This window comes from Dermacentor variabilis, chromosome 2, assembly GCF_050947875.1.
Source record: "Dermacentor variabilis isolate Ectoservices chromosome 2, ASM5094787v1, whole genome shotgun sequence".
Taxonomy (NCBI): Eukaryota; Metazoa; Arthropoda; class Arachnida; order Ixodida; family Ixodidae; genus Dermacentor; species Dermacentor variabilis.
Genome location: NC_134569.1, coordinates 6957547 through 6974354, shown reverse-complemented (window position 1 = coordinate 6974354; position 16808 = coordinate 6957547). Strand labels below are relative to the sequence as shown.

At 44.3% G+C, this 16808-nt stretch overlaps 1 protein-coding gene across 2 annotated transcripts in view; it reads right to left on the bottom strand.

The window, feature by feature from the left end:
* Positions 1–16808, bottom strand: part of mmd (disintegrin and metalloproteinase domain-containing protein mind-meld) — a 235908-nt gene that overhangs the window by 77661 nt on the left and 141439 nt on the right. For both annotated transcript variants that reach the window (XM_075679576.1, XM_075679577.1), the window contains 5 exons: positions 13445–13673; positions 11062–11140; positions 7882–7977; positions 4270–4462; positions 1788–1890 (listed from right to left, as the gene is read on the bottom strand). In XM_075679576.1, coding sequence (XP_075535691.1) covers positions 1788–1890; positions 4270–4462; positions 7882–7977; positions 11062–11140; positions 13445–13673 — 700 coding nt within the window. The remainder of the gene's footprint in view (positions 1–1787; positions 1891–4269; positions 4463–7881; positions 7978–11061; positions 11141–13444; positions 13674–16808) is intronic.

Here is a 16808-nt window from a genome sequence, read left to right as displayed (position 1 = left end):
CCATCCATCCAGCGCAAGACGCCCATAAGCTGGTACTTCATTCTATGACGCTAACTTCGACGCTCGTCGCAATGGACCCTGACACCGACAGATTGGCTTGCGATGGTGGGCTCAACTTCAGCGATTTGAGCACCGACGAGCGCGACCTGCTGCTGAGGGCTCGCACTGCCGGCGTCGTTGCGTACTACGACGGCGGCCTCGACACCGGCTCTCCGGAGCGAGAAAGCAACGAGGGCTTCCCACGACATCACATGGACGTGGCATTCTCTCTGCTTGTTCCAAATGAAAGTTTCGCGAGCCAGCAGAACCCTCACAGCACGACGCGATAACGAAACTACTGAAACTCCAAAGCGTGCGCGGCGCAGAGTCGAGCGCGCAGAGTCGAGCGAAAACGAAACCTTTCGAACACCCATATTACTGAAGGGTAACGTCAAAATGTTATTTTTTCTTAGAATCGAATAGACGTAGACAAGTAGCATTTTTTTTCGTCTTATAATCGATTGAAATGATATTTTTAATACTAGTAGTTGAGTATTAGTAACACAAATTATGAGGAGTCCTTTCGTCATCGGGCTAGTACCGGAATGTCGCTGGGGGGTCTCAAATCGTGTCATGCATTTACCTCAATTTCTCGGTTACTAAAGCTCTGTTCGCGATTATATTGACGCCTTAGACGTTCTAGAACATTGCTCTACCACTTTAACTTGAGTTTCTGGTAACCTTTAGTATCCCTTTAATTGAACTGTTATACTATGATGATAGAACTTGTAAAATAAGCAGAACTGTGTCTCAAATGAGCTTCCATGAATTGCACAGAGAAGTGAGAAAAATAAAGATAAAATATAGTTCCTCATTGGAAGACGATGTGATCACATCCATGTACCACATCAGATGTCAGTGGTGCTACACATGGTCAAATTTCAGGGTAGTTGCATCTGACAGTGATTGAAGACTGTCATATTTCTCTATTTCAGCATGGCCAGGCAAGCACCGCACACTATCCTCCTGCTAGAGTGCAGGAATAAATGTACTGACTACTCCGTGGCACAACCTTGAAATTGTTCTTTAACTACAGGCGATCTAACAGAATGTGTGCAACTGAATGGATGCAGTGCTTCTTGAACTCGACAAAATTTTTGGAAGCACTCAGTTGATGGGTGCACCCTTGGCTCCAGCAGTGTTGCTTTCCTGAAGGCATCCTGGTAGCTGCACTGGCTGGCTACACTGGCTACTCGAGTGTAGCCAGTGTAGGAAGTTGCCATCTTTTTAAAAGTTGTAGAAAAAATGTAGCTCTGCCCACCTACACAGAGGCATTTTTTGTAGCAGAAGTGCAGCACGGAAACTACACTTTCTACACTGCAGTTTCATAGAGTGTACGTAGCAGACGGCAGACAAGGAGTGTGGGCATTGCAAATGTGTAGTGCTACTTTGTATGTGACTGTTGTTGCTGTTGGTGCACATGTATGATGTTGTCGCCATAGAGTAAAGGTTTGCTGTGGGGACATCAGCAAAGTGTTGATGCGACTGTGTGTCACAGAGGAAAGTGAGCTTATCTTCCAAGAAGATAAAATTATCTTACTCACAGCAAGACTCTGCAACAGCTTGGCAGAAGACTGGCTGTCACAGCCTTTGCACACACAGTTAATGCATGAAGGGCACTGAAATTTTCAGCTACCTACTGTCATAGTTGAGTACCCCAAAGTTACATTCCATTCCCAGTCCTAGCAATGATAGCGTGAAACTTATGAGAAGAAAATGGCTGCCACGTTACAGTGAACTGCTCTTGCCTGTAACAAGTGGCCAGGAGGGCAAAGAAGATGAAGACGCCACCAACCACCGACACGAGGACAATCACCAGTGAAGGGGTGCTCAGTGCATCCTTCCTTCCCACTGCAAGACAAACCAAATGAAAAGCAAAAGGACCTTGTACGAACACACTTGTGTTACACATTTCCAATTCTTGCACATGCACAACAACCAGCCTTCTCTCTTCAAATTTTATTGCATTTTGCTCCATGAGACATGCGTAATGGCCAGTGCAAGCAGGCAAACATGCCTCACATTGAAAAGGCTTTTCATTCATGAGCAAATGAAAAAAATAATTTGCAGGTGTGTCTGTAGCTGGTGCTAGCCAGCCGTCACCTTCACCATGGATTCTCTGCTGCGATGTCAAAGAGCAAGGCTGAAAAAAATAGGTGTGGATGCAAAAGGAGACCAGGAGTGGGAGACACTGCATAATGTAGGCCTCAGATATTTCACACGTGTGCTGGTCCTTGCGCTCAAACAAAATGCGAGTTTAATAAATCTCAGGGTGACATATCTGCAGGAGTGACGCTGCAGGGCTGGGTTGGTGCTGCAGAGTGCCAACTTCAGAGGGCTTGTGTGAGACAGTGATTCGAACACTGCCCTGTCTGCCTTATACAGAAATGCCCACAAGATGTCTGACGCACCATTTTGGTGCAGCACCAAACAAAAAATTTCCAATGGTCCCAATGATCCCAAGTCACTGACAAGGCAGCTGAGTGGGCACGAATGAGCAGGAGCAAAGCCCGAGGCCATCTGGCATTCTGAGGCTAGCCGGGACCAGCAGCCAAGGTCCAGGATGGTTGCGTGAGCGACATTACAGTGTGGTTTGGAAAATCAGATGTCACCAAGCACTGAATTTGTGTCTAAAAGCTTGCCTGCACTTCATGGCAGCAGGACCTTGAGAAAGAAAGCAACAATGTTCTTTGTTTCCTTGTCAATGTTGTGCGGTTTCCATGAAGAATCTATACCAAGTTCATAACAGCACATGAGGCAATAAACAGCTAGTACAAGCAAGCACAAGAAATAGATGATGTGGCATGATAACAACTGAAAGAGTTAAGCTAGGCCAATATAATGTGGCAATTATCATCCATCGTTCAGAGCTGGCTGATCCCATTGAGAACATAAGTTTATTGTTTCTCTGACCATTGAAAAAGCACAAAAAGGAAGGGCATTGGCATAGAGTCGCTAAATAATCCCAGCCCCAATATGCTAGCTTGCTAAGATTTCTATATTTTCAGTTTCAGTTCCTGTTCTTTTGTAACTTCAAGGGGAGTATGGTAGCACGGTTCAAAGATGGGACAAGAGAAGACACAAAGAGACACACACAGCGCTAACTTCCAACACTGTTTATTGCCGAAAACCAGGTCGTACTTATACATTCAGACAACATGAGTCACAGCCACGTGAACAGATTAACAATCAGAGCGATACATTTTGTGATATGTTAAGCCATGCGCAAAAATTTCAGTTCTTTTTCAGAGAGAGCCAATGATGGTTTGCTGATACATGAATCCCCTAGGGCATCAATCTGCTCGGCTTCTATTATAAGTCTAGTGAGTTCGCACTTGTTTCTACCGGTAATGATTGTTGATTCGAAGAGAGGGGAGCACTTATGTTGCTTACAATGAAGGGAGAGAAACCCATCTGATACAAGTTTGTCGACTTTATTTTTGTGTTCGCGCAGTCTATCATTAATGCATCTGCCCGACTGTCCGACGTAATACTTCCCACACGATAAGGGTATACGATATATAATTGAAGTCTTACATTCTCTGAACTTCTTCCTGTGTTTAACTTGGCAGCTAGGGGCACTTTCTTTCTTTTCTGGTCTTGTTTTCCTGCACAGGCTGATTAGTTTGTTGGGTGCTGAAAAAACCACATGAGTGTTACCTCGGCGGGCAATTTTCTTTAGGTTGTGCGACAACCGGTGGATATAAGGTATCACTGTTGGTCTTTTTTTCTCTCGGTTACTATCTCTTTCCGCTCGTTCAGCAGTCCCTGATTGCTGCACTTGCCGAAGTATTCCCTCTGCAATTGATGTCAGTACATGATTGGGATGACCTGCTTCATGTAGCCGCATGGCCTGTTGTGTGAAGGCTTCGTCAGTGCAATGATGGCATGATTTAGTAAGTGCGTTAGTGAAACACATTTTCACAATTCCTCTTTTTACCAGTTTAGAATGGGCTGAATGATATGACAACAACGGTTTATTAGTCGTGGGACTGTAACACTAGCAAGGACACTAGCGCTGTGTGTGTCCCTTTGTGTCTTCTCTTGTCCCGTCTTTGAACCGCGCTAGCACACTCCCCTTGAAGATGCATTACCAACAAGCCCATATTGCAACCCTCGTGAACTGTTGTAACTGTTGTCTTCCCATGGTGAATGCACTTTTTATCAAACAAAATGCTGCCAGTCTACGATTGGTACCAGCCCAGCATGGTTGGTGCATGCATAACATACCATAAGAAGTTGTCCTAGAGCTCTTGTTGGACCGGCTCGATGCATCTGTGGCGGTAGGTGGCGTTGGTGGCGCGACATTTGTGACAGCAGGGGGCACCAGTGGAGGCGGGGCCTCAGTGGCATTGGCCCGCTGGCTGCAGTCAGGCCCCAGGTAGCCCTCATCACAGTAGCAAGTGTTCACGTTGGAGCACACCTGTACATAGGCACACTTAGGCCACTCCTCTATAAAGTTTAAGTGCAGCCAGCATACTAAGAGGGAACACATTATGGTTCCTTGGCCCATATAAGCTCACATTAACATTTCGCATTGATGACATTCTAACCATACCTAGCCGATTGTATTGTTGTATGCAGGCTCCTTCAGAGACGGCTCTGATCTTTCATTCACCAGTGTCGTAGAATACAGCAGCCTCAACACACCTAGTAGCCTCGGTGCATATAGACATACCTTGTGAAGCAAATGCAATGTTTCACTTACTGCGTTGTATACCCTCTGAAGCTGTGTGCACGCTCTTCAGACATCTCATTCTTTAGTTGCCCGTCCTGTGCTACCCTCAGTGCTTCCAAACACACAGTGCATTGCTTCAGTGCCTCGGCAGTGTGGCCTCTTCGCAGTGCTTCGCCACTGCAATGGCGCCTATCGGCTTGTTCCTCAAGCATGACCTTCATGGGCTGAGGCAACTTGGCTACTTTTGTTGACTCTTCTGTGCGATTTCTCCTACTTGTTACCACACTGTCTAACGCCCGTACATCCTGACCCTACTGCAACACCACCACGCATTTAGGCACCGATGCTTCACCTCTCAGTGCTTCCAAATGCACACTTGAGAGAGAGGTTAATGTCAACCATTTCCTAATGCCCCCCGCACCCCCTCCCTCTCGGCACTACTCCTTGCCTCCCTGCAAATTTGGCAATGCACCGTCCGACCTCCTTTCTATTCTCTCAAGGATATCATAGGGGTTTTTGAGAAGACATATTGCTCAGGGCAAGCTCCATTCCTGTATAATGCTCTTGCATTAAAATGTGTGACGTTTTTTGGAGAACAGGTGGGTGACATTTAGTAAGTGGAGTTCCCCACGGTGAGCGTTCTGGCAAGGATATATAGCAGATCTCAAACTGCACAAAAGAGGCAGGGTCCGTCACAAAAATACACGCAGAGACGGTCGACAGTAGTGCTTTGCCATGAGGTAGGTACACACAAGAAAAAGCCCACATGGTCAACTGACTGTGGCATGATATATCATGGCTTGTCTCTCTCCCATGCATTAAAATATTACTTTGAGCTTTTAAGCATCTATATTGTAATCAGCTTTACAGCAGCTTTGGCAAAGCAGAACTTGTCAGTGTGTTCATTCTAAGAACACCATCTGAAAATATTTCAGGACAGTGTTGTTTGTTGTTTCAAACACTTTGTGCAGGATAAATTGTTTTACAGCCTATGTTCCACCATGAATTTTTTTTTTTTACTCCTTCGTCAATCTATTGTGTTTTCTTTTTGTATGTACCTTTCCCCTCCTGCCTGGGCCTTCTAAGGCCTGCAGTATTCCTAAATAAATAAAAAATAAATAAATGAATATAATAATACAGAATAATATATATGTGACATGTCACAGATGTGACAGTTCTTTTTTTTTTTTCTAATAATGATTATGAGGCTTGAATGTGGAATTCGCAATTGTGTGCAAGGCACCCAAGGAGGATATCTTGAATATTAAATGTGTAAGCATTTCTATGCATACCCAATGAGAAATTTGTCTATCACTAAGACAATGAATGGCTCATACCGAAGTAAGCAAGCAAGAAAATGCAATGGCTCATACGTAAGGCAGAAACTATAAGCACTCAGCAAAGTGAAGCAAACAGTGCATACATTCATTGAAATCACCCATACAACACACAGAACAGCATATGTTTCAATAAAGAACATCTGAACCATCAATAATGCTTTGTATACCCCCTCAGCGAATCTAGTGGTGGTTTTGCAACAGCTTCGCTAACTTAACCTTAATTCATCTTAATTAACACTCGTGGGTTCGACTATCACCAAATGTCGAGGGTCTGAGTGCCTTAATCAACTCTATCTTAATAAACTGTGGCTAATTAACTTTACCTTAATCAACACCAATGGTAGTGGATTTGAGTGCCCTAATGAACTCTATCTTAATCAAGCCTGCCTCATCATGTTCACTATCAAACATGATAAGCGAAAAACTGATAAGGGTTTGTAGTGGCCAGACCAAGTTCCATAACATTGATAATGACACTGGGCTGTGTGGAGATGAGCAAGTGGCACAGTGCTTACGCATACTTAGACAACTACCAGAGGAGTTTCTGCGTGAATTCTGTGTGAACAATGTTGCTGTTAATGCATACACACACGAAACTTTTGCATCTCTTGTGCTTTAACTTAACCTTGCTTTCTTCTGTACAAAAACTAAACAAGAACATTAAATGAATGTTAACGGAAGTTATCTTAGGTCTTATTAATGGATATGCATACAACATTATAATACCATATTTTCCAGTGTTGCGTTTTCTGAATTTTTTGTCAGTGCATTTTATAGAACGATGCAACTTATATCTGTCCCCCCCCCCCCACACTTCCCCCAAAAGAACTGCCGTCAAAATCGGACTGGATGTTATGGTCATGCGAAGCATGTTGTGTTGACCTCCTCTGGCAGTTGCTACGGGTTGTGTGCGTGCTATGAAGGTATCAGGTTCTTTTCGTGATTGAGTTGCCGAGCACCGTGCAAGAAGGACGGAGCAGCAACACAAGCGCCGCAGGCCGACTGCGAGTCGATTGACTCCGAAGTCATCGCATCTGCAGATCGCTTTAAAATACAGTGTGCACTGCTGAGCAGACTATGCAGTTGCTACCAGAGTACAAGTTACCCGCCTTCCCTCTTGCACTGTTTTCCCGTTTTCCTCCCTTGTGCGCGATTCGGATCACCGTCGCACATTTTCACTCCCACATACAGCATACAGCGCACGGGGACGATGTTATCGCCCTTGGACTTTATACGGAACATCGTGGCAACCATAGTGGCAGAAATGCGTCTAGAGCGTCCATATCATTGCTATCACAATCTTTTAGGAATGGCACCAACACGCTTGTGCGTGACCCACATTCACAAAGTGAAAAGTCATTGTATTTTTTTAAATGACTGAACAGGTGCGTCTTATACACCAGTGCAACTTATACACATTTTTTTTTTTTTCTGAAGAACTGCCGTTTTGAGGGGGGTGCGCCTTATACAAAAGTGCGAATTATAAACCAGAAAATATGGTACATATGGCAAGGTACCTTATGGATGTCCACATTGTCCTTGTTACATATACCACAGGCTTCTCCAGGAGATTCGTGGTTTGTTTGTACAACTCCCTAGTTTTATAATAGTGCATACTTTAGGTGCAACTCCCATATATAATAGATTTTACAGGAGGGTTGTGCCATCAAATATTCTGCACAGATGCAACAGTTAACAAAAAAAAAGGACAGACAAGCTTGTGCATTTAGATTCTCTTTGCAATTCCTAGAAGTTAATTCCTACAAGGTAGCTGGAAAAGTAGACAACGCAACCCATGCCTCAGTTCTCCCAATCTCTACTCACGCCATGGCCTGAGCAGGCGAGTGCCAGGTTGTTGCTAGGGCAGACTCCCAGCTCCCGGAAATGCTCAACTGGAAGGCATGACTTGTTCACGCAGATCTGCACACAGAGGAGACCAACAAGCAGGCATATGCATCAAAAACAAAATTTACAGCATGAGTATGTTATTAATGTGATTAGCATTCTTGGGAACTCTGCCTAGTTTGTGGTATGTATCCAATCTCATTCACATACCTATTGAGCCAAGTCATCTACTAGCTTGTCCAAGTTCATTGTTGCAATGGCTAATCATCAAGCTCAGCCGCTTGATGGATAGCCATTGCCACAAAGTTACAGCTAGGATACTAGAGACAGTGGACGTTGCTATTAAGTTTCAACTGGACACAGCATGCTTGCCGAATGGCTATGGTATTGGGCTGCTAAGCACGAGATCACGGGATCGCATCCCGGCCACGGCGGCCGCATTTTAATGAGGGCGAAATGCAAAAGCACGTGTGTAGTACTTAGATTTAAGCGCACATTAAAGAACCCCAGGCGGTCCAAATTTCTGTAGTCTCCACTATGGAGTGCCTCATAATCAAATCCGTTGTTTCAGCACATAAAATCCCAGAATTTATTTTAATTCAGGTTTCAAATGAGGTGTAGTGCTTAAGATATACTATGTTGCGGCATCCTTCGGCATTGTGGTTGGCAGCGGGATGGCCACTTCATGTTTATGCTGATGCACTCACAGGGTTACATGATTCAAGGATGGCATGGGGATGTGGCACAATGATATAACAACACTCACAACATATTGTGTCACCAATTACACACTCAACATAAGAAAGATTGCTAATAAAGGGTGTCCCAAAATTCATGCAAGGTTTGAGTTTTGCATCATTTGTGCATTAAAGTGTTGCCAATGAAAAGGGAAGACAGCTTTACAGCTGACAGTTCAGGGTTATTAAAAATGGAGTGCCACATAAAAGAATAACGCATTTTTATTGTTGAGTGATATTTTAAAAATACTGATGGTTTGGCAGCTACAGTTTGCAATTTTCATACAAAATATGGTTGGAATAGTGATTTAACTTCATCAACTGTGAATATGTTAATTAAAAAATTAGAGAGACTAGATCAATTAGTAATATTAGACACTCTCGCCGTCCTTGAACACGTCATCCAACACAAAACATTGAAGCAGTCCATGAGAGTGTTGCTGAGAGTCCAAGGACACCAATTCAGCACGGTGATCAGAATTGGCTGCCCAAATCATCTGATTTAGCGCTGTTGAGACTTTTTTCTTTGGGGTTTTTTGAAGCCTAAGGTTTATGCCAACAACCCCAGAACCGCACATGACTTGAAGGAGGAAATTGAGTGCTGTATCAACAAAATTCAGCCACAGTGCAAAGCGGTAATGGAAAATTTCAACAAATGAGCGTGGATGTGCCAGAGAATGTGCCAGCGGAGCCCATTTACCCGATAATCTATTCTATACATAACTCTATACTTTATACTTTATGAATCAATTAAAAATGTAAAATTTTTAATCCTAAAGCTGTGTTTTCTATCAAAATTACTTCTTGCGTGAGCTTAGGGACACAAGCATTACTGTCACCAATCATCTCCAATGGATGGATGTGTCACCAATTTTTCTTTGCATGCTGCTTTCCACTGTCCTTTATAATCAGAAGGTTTAAAAATACACGGTGCTTGTTGGTATTAGTATCAAAGCTGTGAAATTGACATTTACAAAATACCTAGTGCGTATCCATCTATGAAAGGGGAAAATTTTCATCCACCCAACTGTAGCTATAAAGGAAACCCATATGGGTTTCCCAGGAAGAAAGTTTAAAGCTAAAGAAAAATTTGTCCTGGTCCGGGATTTGAACCTAGGACCAACACCTCATCGGTGCAGTCACTCTACCATCTAAGCTAACCAAGTGGCTATAGTCAGATACAACTTAAGCCTGAAGTGAAGCCCTGCCCACGACCTCATGACCACTAGCCGCTGTTCCTCCGCGAAGCTGCAAATAGGTCATACTTCAAACTTTCCCTGTTACCTAAATATGGCGGTAACCACAAAAATAAAATTATAAACACATCATTTTATACATTTTCGCTTGTCTATTATAGAGAAACGGTGAAAGCCTAATTCTTTATTGAATAAAACGCTTGCTTCGCTGCAACTTATTGTCAAGTTTCACTTCAGTTGGCAGTGAAGTTTCATAAGTAAAATGGGCTCAGCAATGGAATGGGCTGTACTGCGGAATTTGAAGAGTGAAATTCTCAGACTCCGTACACTTTATCCATGTCTGTTGCACACCTCATCACTTCCGCCGATGAAAAGACTCAAGAACAGCAGACGCTCTGGAGGTATCAAGTACAATGCCATTTTGTAAAGGTCGCATGACGACAATTGTGTTTCCTTTTTTGATCGGTTGGCGGAGTAACACAATCCCGCACAGTCTGTGTGTCTTGGTTGCGAACTGATGGTTTTTTAAGTTGTATCCTACTATAGTAGCTGACCAAGTGACTCCAACAACTTTAAGCACTGAGACACTGACTATGACAAATAAGTTTTGCGAAAGCCTGCGAGATGGAGGAAAGCTCATGGAAGGGAAGAACTTTCATCCACCCGACTGTAGCACAAAGTTACAAAGGAAACCGATACAGGTTTTTTGAAAAGAAAGCTTCACAGTTTAAGAAAAATTCGTCCTGCTCCAGGATTCTATCTGTACCATATCATTTCCACTAAAAGGGTGCATGCAAAAGCACAGACAAGAAGGGAATCAATTACAATGACACAGGTGGCACGGAAGACATAATTGCCGCCCCCCCCCCCCCCCCAGTACCTATACAGGCTTGCTTGTACCACATCTTCCACAAAGTGATGTTACATGGGCCATAATGACCATACCAATCTCAGCATTGTCGTTGATGTTCTTGTACTGCACATATTTTGAGGAAAACCCCAGGGTCTCAAAAAGGCTACAGCCAGCATTGTTCTGTGTGTCTCTCAGCACACGGGTGCACAAGCATGTGTTTCATGGCGGAATATTGAAATAATGAGGTCAGCGCGCTGCTTCTCAGAACATGCTCCTACAAACAAAAACTTTGAGAAATGGTACAGACCTCAACAAATTTAGAGACAGGGCGGGACAGAAGAGGTAATAAAGAAAATGTAAATGCCAAAATTACCTTGGAAGGCCCACATTTTGTTCCATCCCAAACAATGCCAATGTCTGGAATGTCTCCAGAGAGGGACCCTGTGGACACCCTGTGAAGACAAAGACAAGAAAATATTGGAGAGCCTGCAACACTTACAGGGCCTACTGCAAAAGCACTAGAGGGAACACACTGGGGGACTACATGGGCGACAACGAAGTCGTCTTCCCACTTTGCAAGCCGAGCCGCGTTGCACTGGGCCCGTGCTTCTTCATCCGAGGCATAGTTTCGTGGTCGACCATGTGGCTTCGCAGGTGTAGCCGAGGTAGATGCTCCTGAATCCATTTTGCAACACGCAATGGACACAAGCCAATGCACATGCCCTTTCACATACATGTGGCGAGCCCTCTCCCGTGGTGTCACGAACCGCTAGGCGTGCCGAGCCCGTTTCTCTCTTGATGTCACGAACTGCTAGGTGTGCTGCATGAACTAGGCGCTCCTTCGTCTCACTGATAACACCTGCTGGTGTGGAGTAGAGGCAACGCCTCTGGCTCTCACTACATCGCTTCCTTGGGATGGCCTGGGTTCAAGTCTGCCTATAGGCAAATGCATTCCGAATTTTCTTTTCAAATCTCTTAGTTTACTATACTTGGATATGTCTACATAACCACTTTCCATACATTATGAACTTTTTCTACACTCTACATTGATCTCATACATACTATACTTACATTTTAGCATTCTTACCATTAAATGTACCCCCACCGCTGGACACCGGCAAAATGCCCAATGAGCCAAGTAGTGCTTTCACAATAAAAAGAGGGCATGTGCAGCGTGATGGAGTACACAAATTCGAGTAGCCCACAGCCATTTATACACCATGATAGATAACACGGAGCGAGAAAAGTTGAAAAGATAGACCAAAAGAGGCACATCATTGTGCTGCCAAGACAGACAACCAATTTTTGTGCTAGCGGTGGTCAGCATAATGCATGATTTGTCTGATCTCAACATAACTTTTGGCTATTTGTAGCTGAAACATGTAAGCTTGACTGTGCACTTTATATTAGATAGCAATGTACTGGTCATACCGTGTTAGGAAGAACATGGTTAATGGAAGCAGCTTCAAGCCAGAATTCTAGCACCAATGAATAGGATGAGCGGCACTTGAAAGGTTTTCACTTCTTAGCTTTCAAAAAGAAGAAAACTTATACAAGGACTTTGTGCAGTAACATTAACAGAAGCAAAAGCATTAACAAAAATAAAAACTCGAGGTCAATGAATAACTTCTACAGGTACATACAGTCAAACCTCAATATTAGACTGTTTTAATTAGATGTTCGCTGCAGCCCTGCTCATGCAGGAAATGCGCGGAGGAGACAGTGCACATGCGTAGTGCGCAAGAGCGCGGACGGCCTCTAGCGTGTTGTGCCTTTCAAATGCTGTGCGGTGTCCGCTGCAGGCCCTGCGGCCCCTTTGCGGGACATTCTTGCGGGTCTACGAGAGCACAATTCCAAATATGGCCCTAGCTGAAGATATGGCTCTAGCTTGTGGTTCGACTTTGTGGCAGCTGATATTGGTTACACAGTTTCAGAAGCTGGCATATAGTGGTGCTGAGTAGCTTACCAGCAGTTCCTGCGCATGTAACTCAGCAGTCCCCTTCTCAACCATTGCGTCCGGCCAACTATGGCTGTTTCGTGCGCACGCGCTTCGTTACGTATGCACAACCTCACATGCTGCAAACATGGGTGGTTGCAGATGCCCAACTAAAGCTGTCTATTGACACACGTACATTGTTTCTATTTTTCGTGGTAACTGTTTTTTACCACCTAACCACTGTTACAAGATAATCTCTTGGCACAAAATGTGTACAAAGTAACGAGCCCAAATATAATGAATTATCAGATATAATGCAGTAAATCTAGAATGCTTCTCACCAATATCAGCAATAGCAGACAAATACATGCTTATATATCTAACGTAAAAAAAAGTAATATTGGCCCCAAAGGTATTTATGTGTCGAATGTGACTTTGTTATAGTGATGTTCGACTGTATATACAATGATTTTAATGATGCGGGATGTTGTCGCATAATAGGAAATGCTTTCCTATTTCAGGGGTAAACGAACTTTGCTATCACAAATGCTAATTGGTGTTGGCTGCTTGTCTGCAAAATCAGCCTTAGAAATATTTTGGCCTGTGCTGATAGTATGAGGGTGCAGATGGTCTCTTTGTATTTATTTCTTGCAGCTTGCAAAAAACTGTTAGTTGAGCATTTCTTCTGTGTGCTTCATTCGCTCTGTGTTGCTTTTCCCTTTGTGCTGCCGTCATGATGCATGCAAAGCAGTGTGTGCCCAACCGTAAGCAGAAGACGACCCGTGAAAAGAGCAATGCCGCACTGAAGGTCCGTACGCACTTGCACTCAAACTCGGAGCCCTCTATGGAGATGATGGTGCGGGTGTAGAGCTTCTCCATGCCCAGCACGATTGGGGCACGAGCACCTCGCTGGCACTGCAGAGTGCCGCACATCATGTGCTCCCGGCTGCACTTGACATGGCCGCCCCGCCCGTCCGGACCACAGTTGCCGCTCATGCTGCCCTGCACGTTGAACTCGCCAAAGCACTTCTCATCCGAGCGTCGTGCACCTGCGAATTTCAAATAGTTTGGCTGCTCAGAAGCGTTCACAATTTTTAATCCACTCAAGCTGTTTTCAACCTTGCACCAACCCTGAAGTGTGGCTTATGGCTAGGCCTGTGGTGTCAAAGCTCAGCCTCTGTCTCTAAGGGATATATATATATATATATATATATATATATATATATATATATATATATATATATATATATATATCCCATTTCTCACGACAGCAGGGCAAACACACATTGTAACTGTTGTTGCATACTATGAGATGAATAAATTTCGGCACATATATATATATATATATATATATATATATATATATATATATAACATGGTATCACAGCAGAACTTTATTGCTGATCCAGCAACATAGGCGATGCACCAAGCCTCAGATGCTGTGAGCCCTAGTGAAACTTTTCATAAGTTGCTAACCAATCCAGTTACAAGTGCAAGCAACAGTGAGCATGTGTGCTGATTGTGCAGTGACCTAATTTTATACTGACAATTTTAAAGAAAGATTTTGCAAATACTATAGTGCTGAAATTTCACAACATGATTGTGTTACTTGGTCAGCATTGTTCAATAAAAAACATCAACACATACAAGGTTTGTCAGGAAAAAGAAAATTCAGACTCTGATCCTTTGATTCTGTTAATTCAATTACTGCATATAGCATTTATAAGCCTTCAACTACTCGGCATGTTTAGAGAATCCCATCTTACATTAAGAAGAACCCTCTGTCACTCCTGAGAAACTGTGAGAGAATGCCACTTCTTCTGAATAATCTGAAGAGGCATGCATACCGACTGCATTTCTCTGGCTCACACACCTGTGAACCTCGCAGGTAGCATGTGCTACACAATGTTGCAGGCATCATGTCTCAATTGGCGCTGTGGTACCACTGCAGACGAAACGAACATGACAACAAACTGTCCACCAATTTGTCAGTGCCCAGCACAATTACTATCGGCTCACTTGAGCAACAAGGCTGTATCACAGTAGTTACAATGCTTGGCTTGTATATACAAAATCGCTGCTCGAATCCCAGGTGCAGTTGTTCAAACACATTTCTGTAAACGTAACACTGAGCTGTATCTGAACCAAAGCGAGACAAACAAACGAGCATTCACAGTAAAATGTGAAATCTCTAGCTTGTAGGGACCCTTAAACACATTTGTTGGGTCCGAAAAGTGTGCACCTAGCAAGTGCATACCTTATTTAGGTTAAATAAATTGGTTCCATTTGGTCAGTCTGGCACGCCCTGCCTTGCCAAGTGTTGCATGGTTACGGAGTGCATCTGGATTCTGTGAAATGTATCTGAAAGGTGTCCGTAAAGAATACTTTGCTTTCAAGCTTTCAAACTTTCTAGAAGTGAGCTGCTGCAGACTGGTTTTACAGCCTGTCTATGTGCAATGACGGAGCAGAGAGCGTCGTGGTTGAAAACGAGGTGACCGTTGAAAATGCGGCAACAAAACACTGTGGAAAGGTGGCAGCTCCAAACAGCCTCGAGTGCCTGACACAGAAGACTATGTTGGTGGGTGGTGGCACGAGCTGCTGTTAGACAAGGGAAAAAGAATGCCACCCAATCAGGCAATGGCAGCAAACCAACGGTGCGAGGAACCAGCAGAGAAGAGGAGACAGACTCGAACACTGAGAGAAGAGATCGCTTGAAGATGCGGAGCTCGAAGATTGCTGGTGTTGAGGTCGCTGTCGTCAGGGTCCAGATCCAAACCTGACAGCCTTGGCAGAACTAGGACAACCCCAGCTGTCCCTGGAGAGATCCGCTGAGCGTAGGGCACGGCTATTCCTGCTGTACCCGCTGCTGCTGGTGTTCCTGCTCCTGGTCCTGATCCTCAGTTGGCATGAGGAGAGCAGAGGTCTCACTTGGAGCCGACCAGAGGCCTGGAGCAATGCTGGTGAGAGGCACCAGGGTGGAACCCCAAGCCAAGGGATGGGCGCCGCTCAGCTGTGCCGGTTGCACTTGGATGGCCTTCGACTGCGACAGCCTTGGACTCCGATATCCAAAGTTGGCTTTGCTGTAGATTCGCGTCCCTTGTCTGCCACTGCCTGCCACACCGCTACCACCGTCAACGCAAGTGCCACTGCATGTTGTCAACTCACTGCCACCTGACTAACTAAGACTTTCGATGACTGAGTTTCTTTTTCCTTGCCCTAGAATGACAGTGATATGAACTTATTACATGCGTTAACGCGACCAGCTATGCTTTTCTTTCTGGGCTTTCTGTGTGCCGAATATTCTCTTGTATTTTTCTTTTTTTTTTAGGTAATGAATATTGAGTTTGTGTGGGGGAAAACAAATGGCTTCATCTTTCTTGAGCTGAGGCTCTGCCTCAGTTTAACAACTCGCACTCGAGGAACCTGTCATCACAATATTGGTGTTCGCTAGGACAGGGCAAGGCAAAGCCATTTGTTCCAGTTTGCGTGACCATGTAGACACTGAGATGAGTTTGTCAGAGCTTATGGCATTGGGCAAGCGTATGGGTCTGCAGGGTGCAGAATTGAGAAAATGGGTAGATGATAAAGCTGACAAGGCACAGAAGGAGGCAGCCAAAGCTAACGAGGAATGGCTCACAAAGCACAAGGCAAACAAGCAATGGTTAGAATTTGAAGAGAGGGCACTGGAGCGATGCCTTAAGTTGGTCAAGGCAGGAGGTTGCACAAAACTGGCGACTCCTGGCTGTGAAACGGAGAGAAGTCGGACATCTTTTGCGAACCCTCACAACTTAATTTCAGTGTTTAATGAGAATCGAGATGACTTAGATGGTCATCTAAAGAGATTCGAGCGTGTTTCCACTGGTCAGGAATGGCCTAAAGAGAAATGTGCCATGGCACTGAGTTTGTGTCTGGATGGGATAGTGTTGAAAGTGTTTGGCTGCTTCACCTGAGGAGTCAATGGTCTTCGACAAGGTAAAAATGGCATTGCTCCAGCGCTTTCATTGTACTGCCGAAGGCTATTGGGGAAAATTTTGCTGCAGTAAGCTCTAAGACAATAAGACAGCCAAGTATTATGCTACTAGGCTTTTCAGTTTTTTCGATAGATGGGTAGAGATGACTGTCCAAGGGAAATCTTTTGACGCAGTTCGGGACTTGATAGTTACTGAACAGCTTTTGCGTAACTG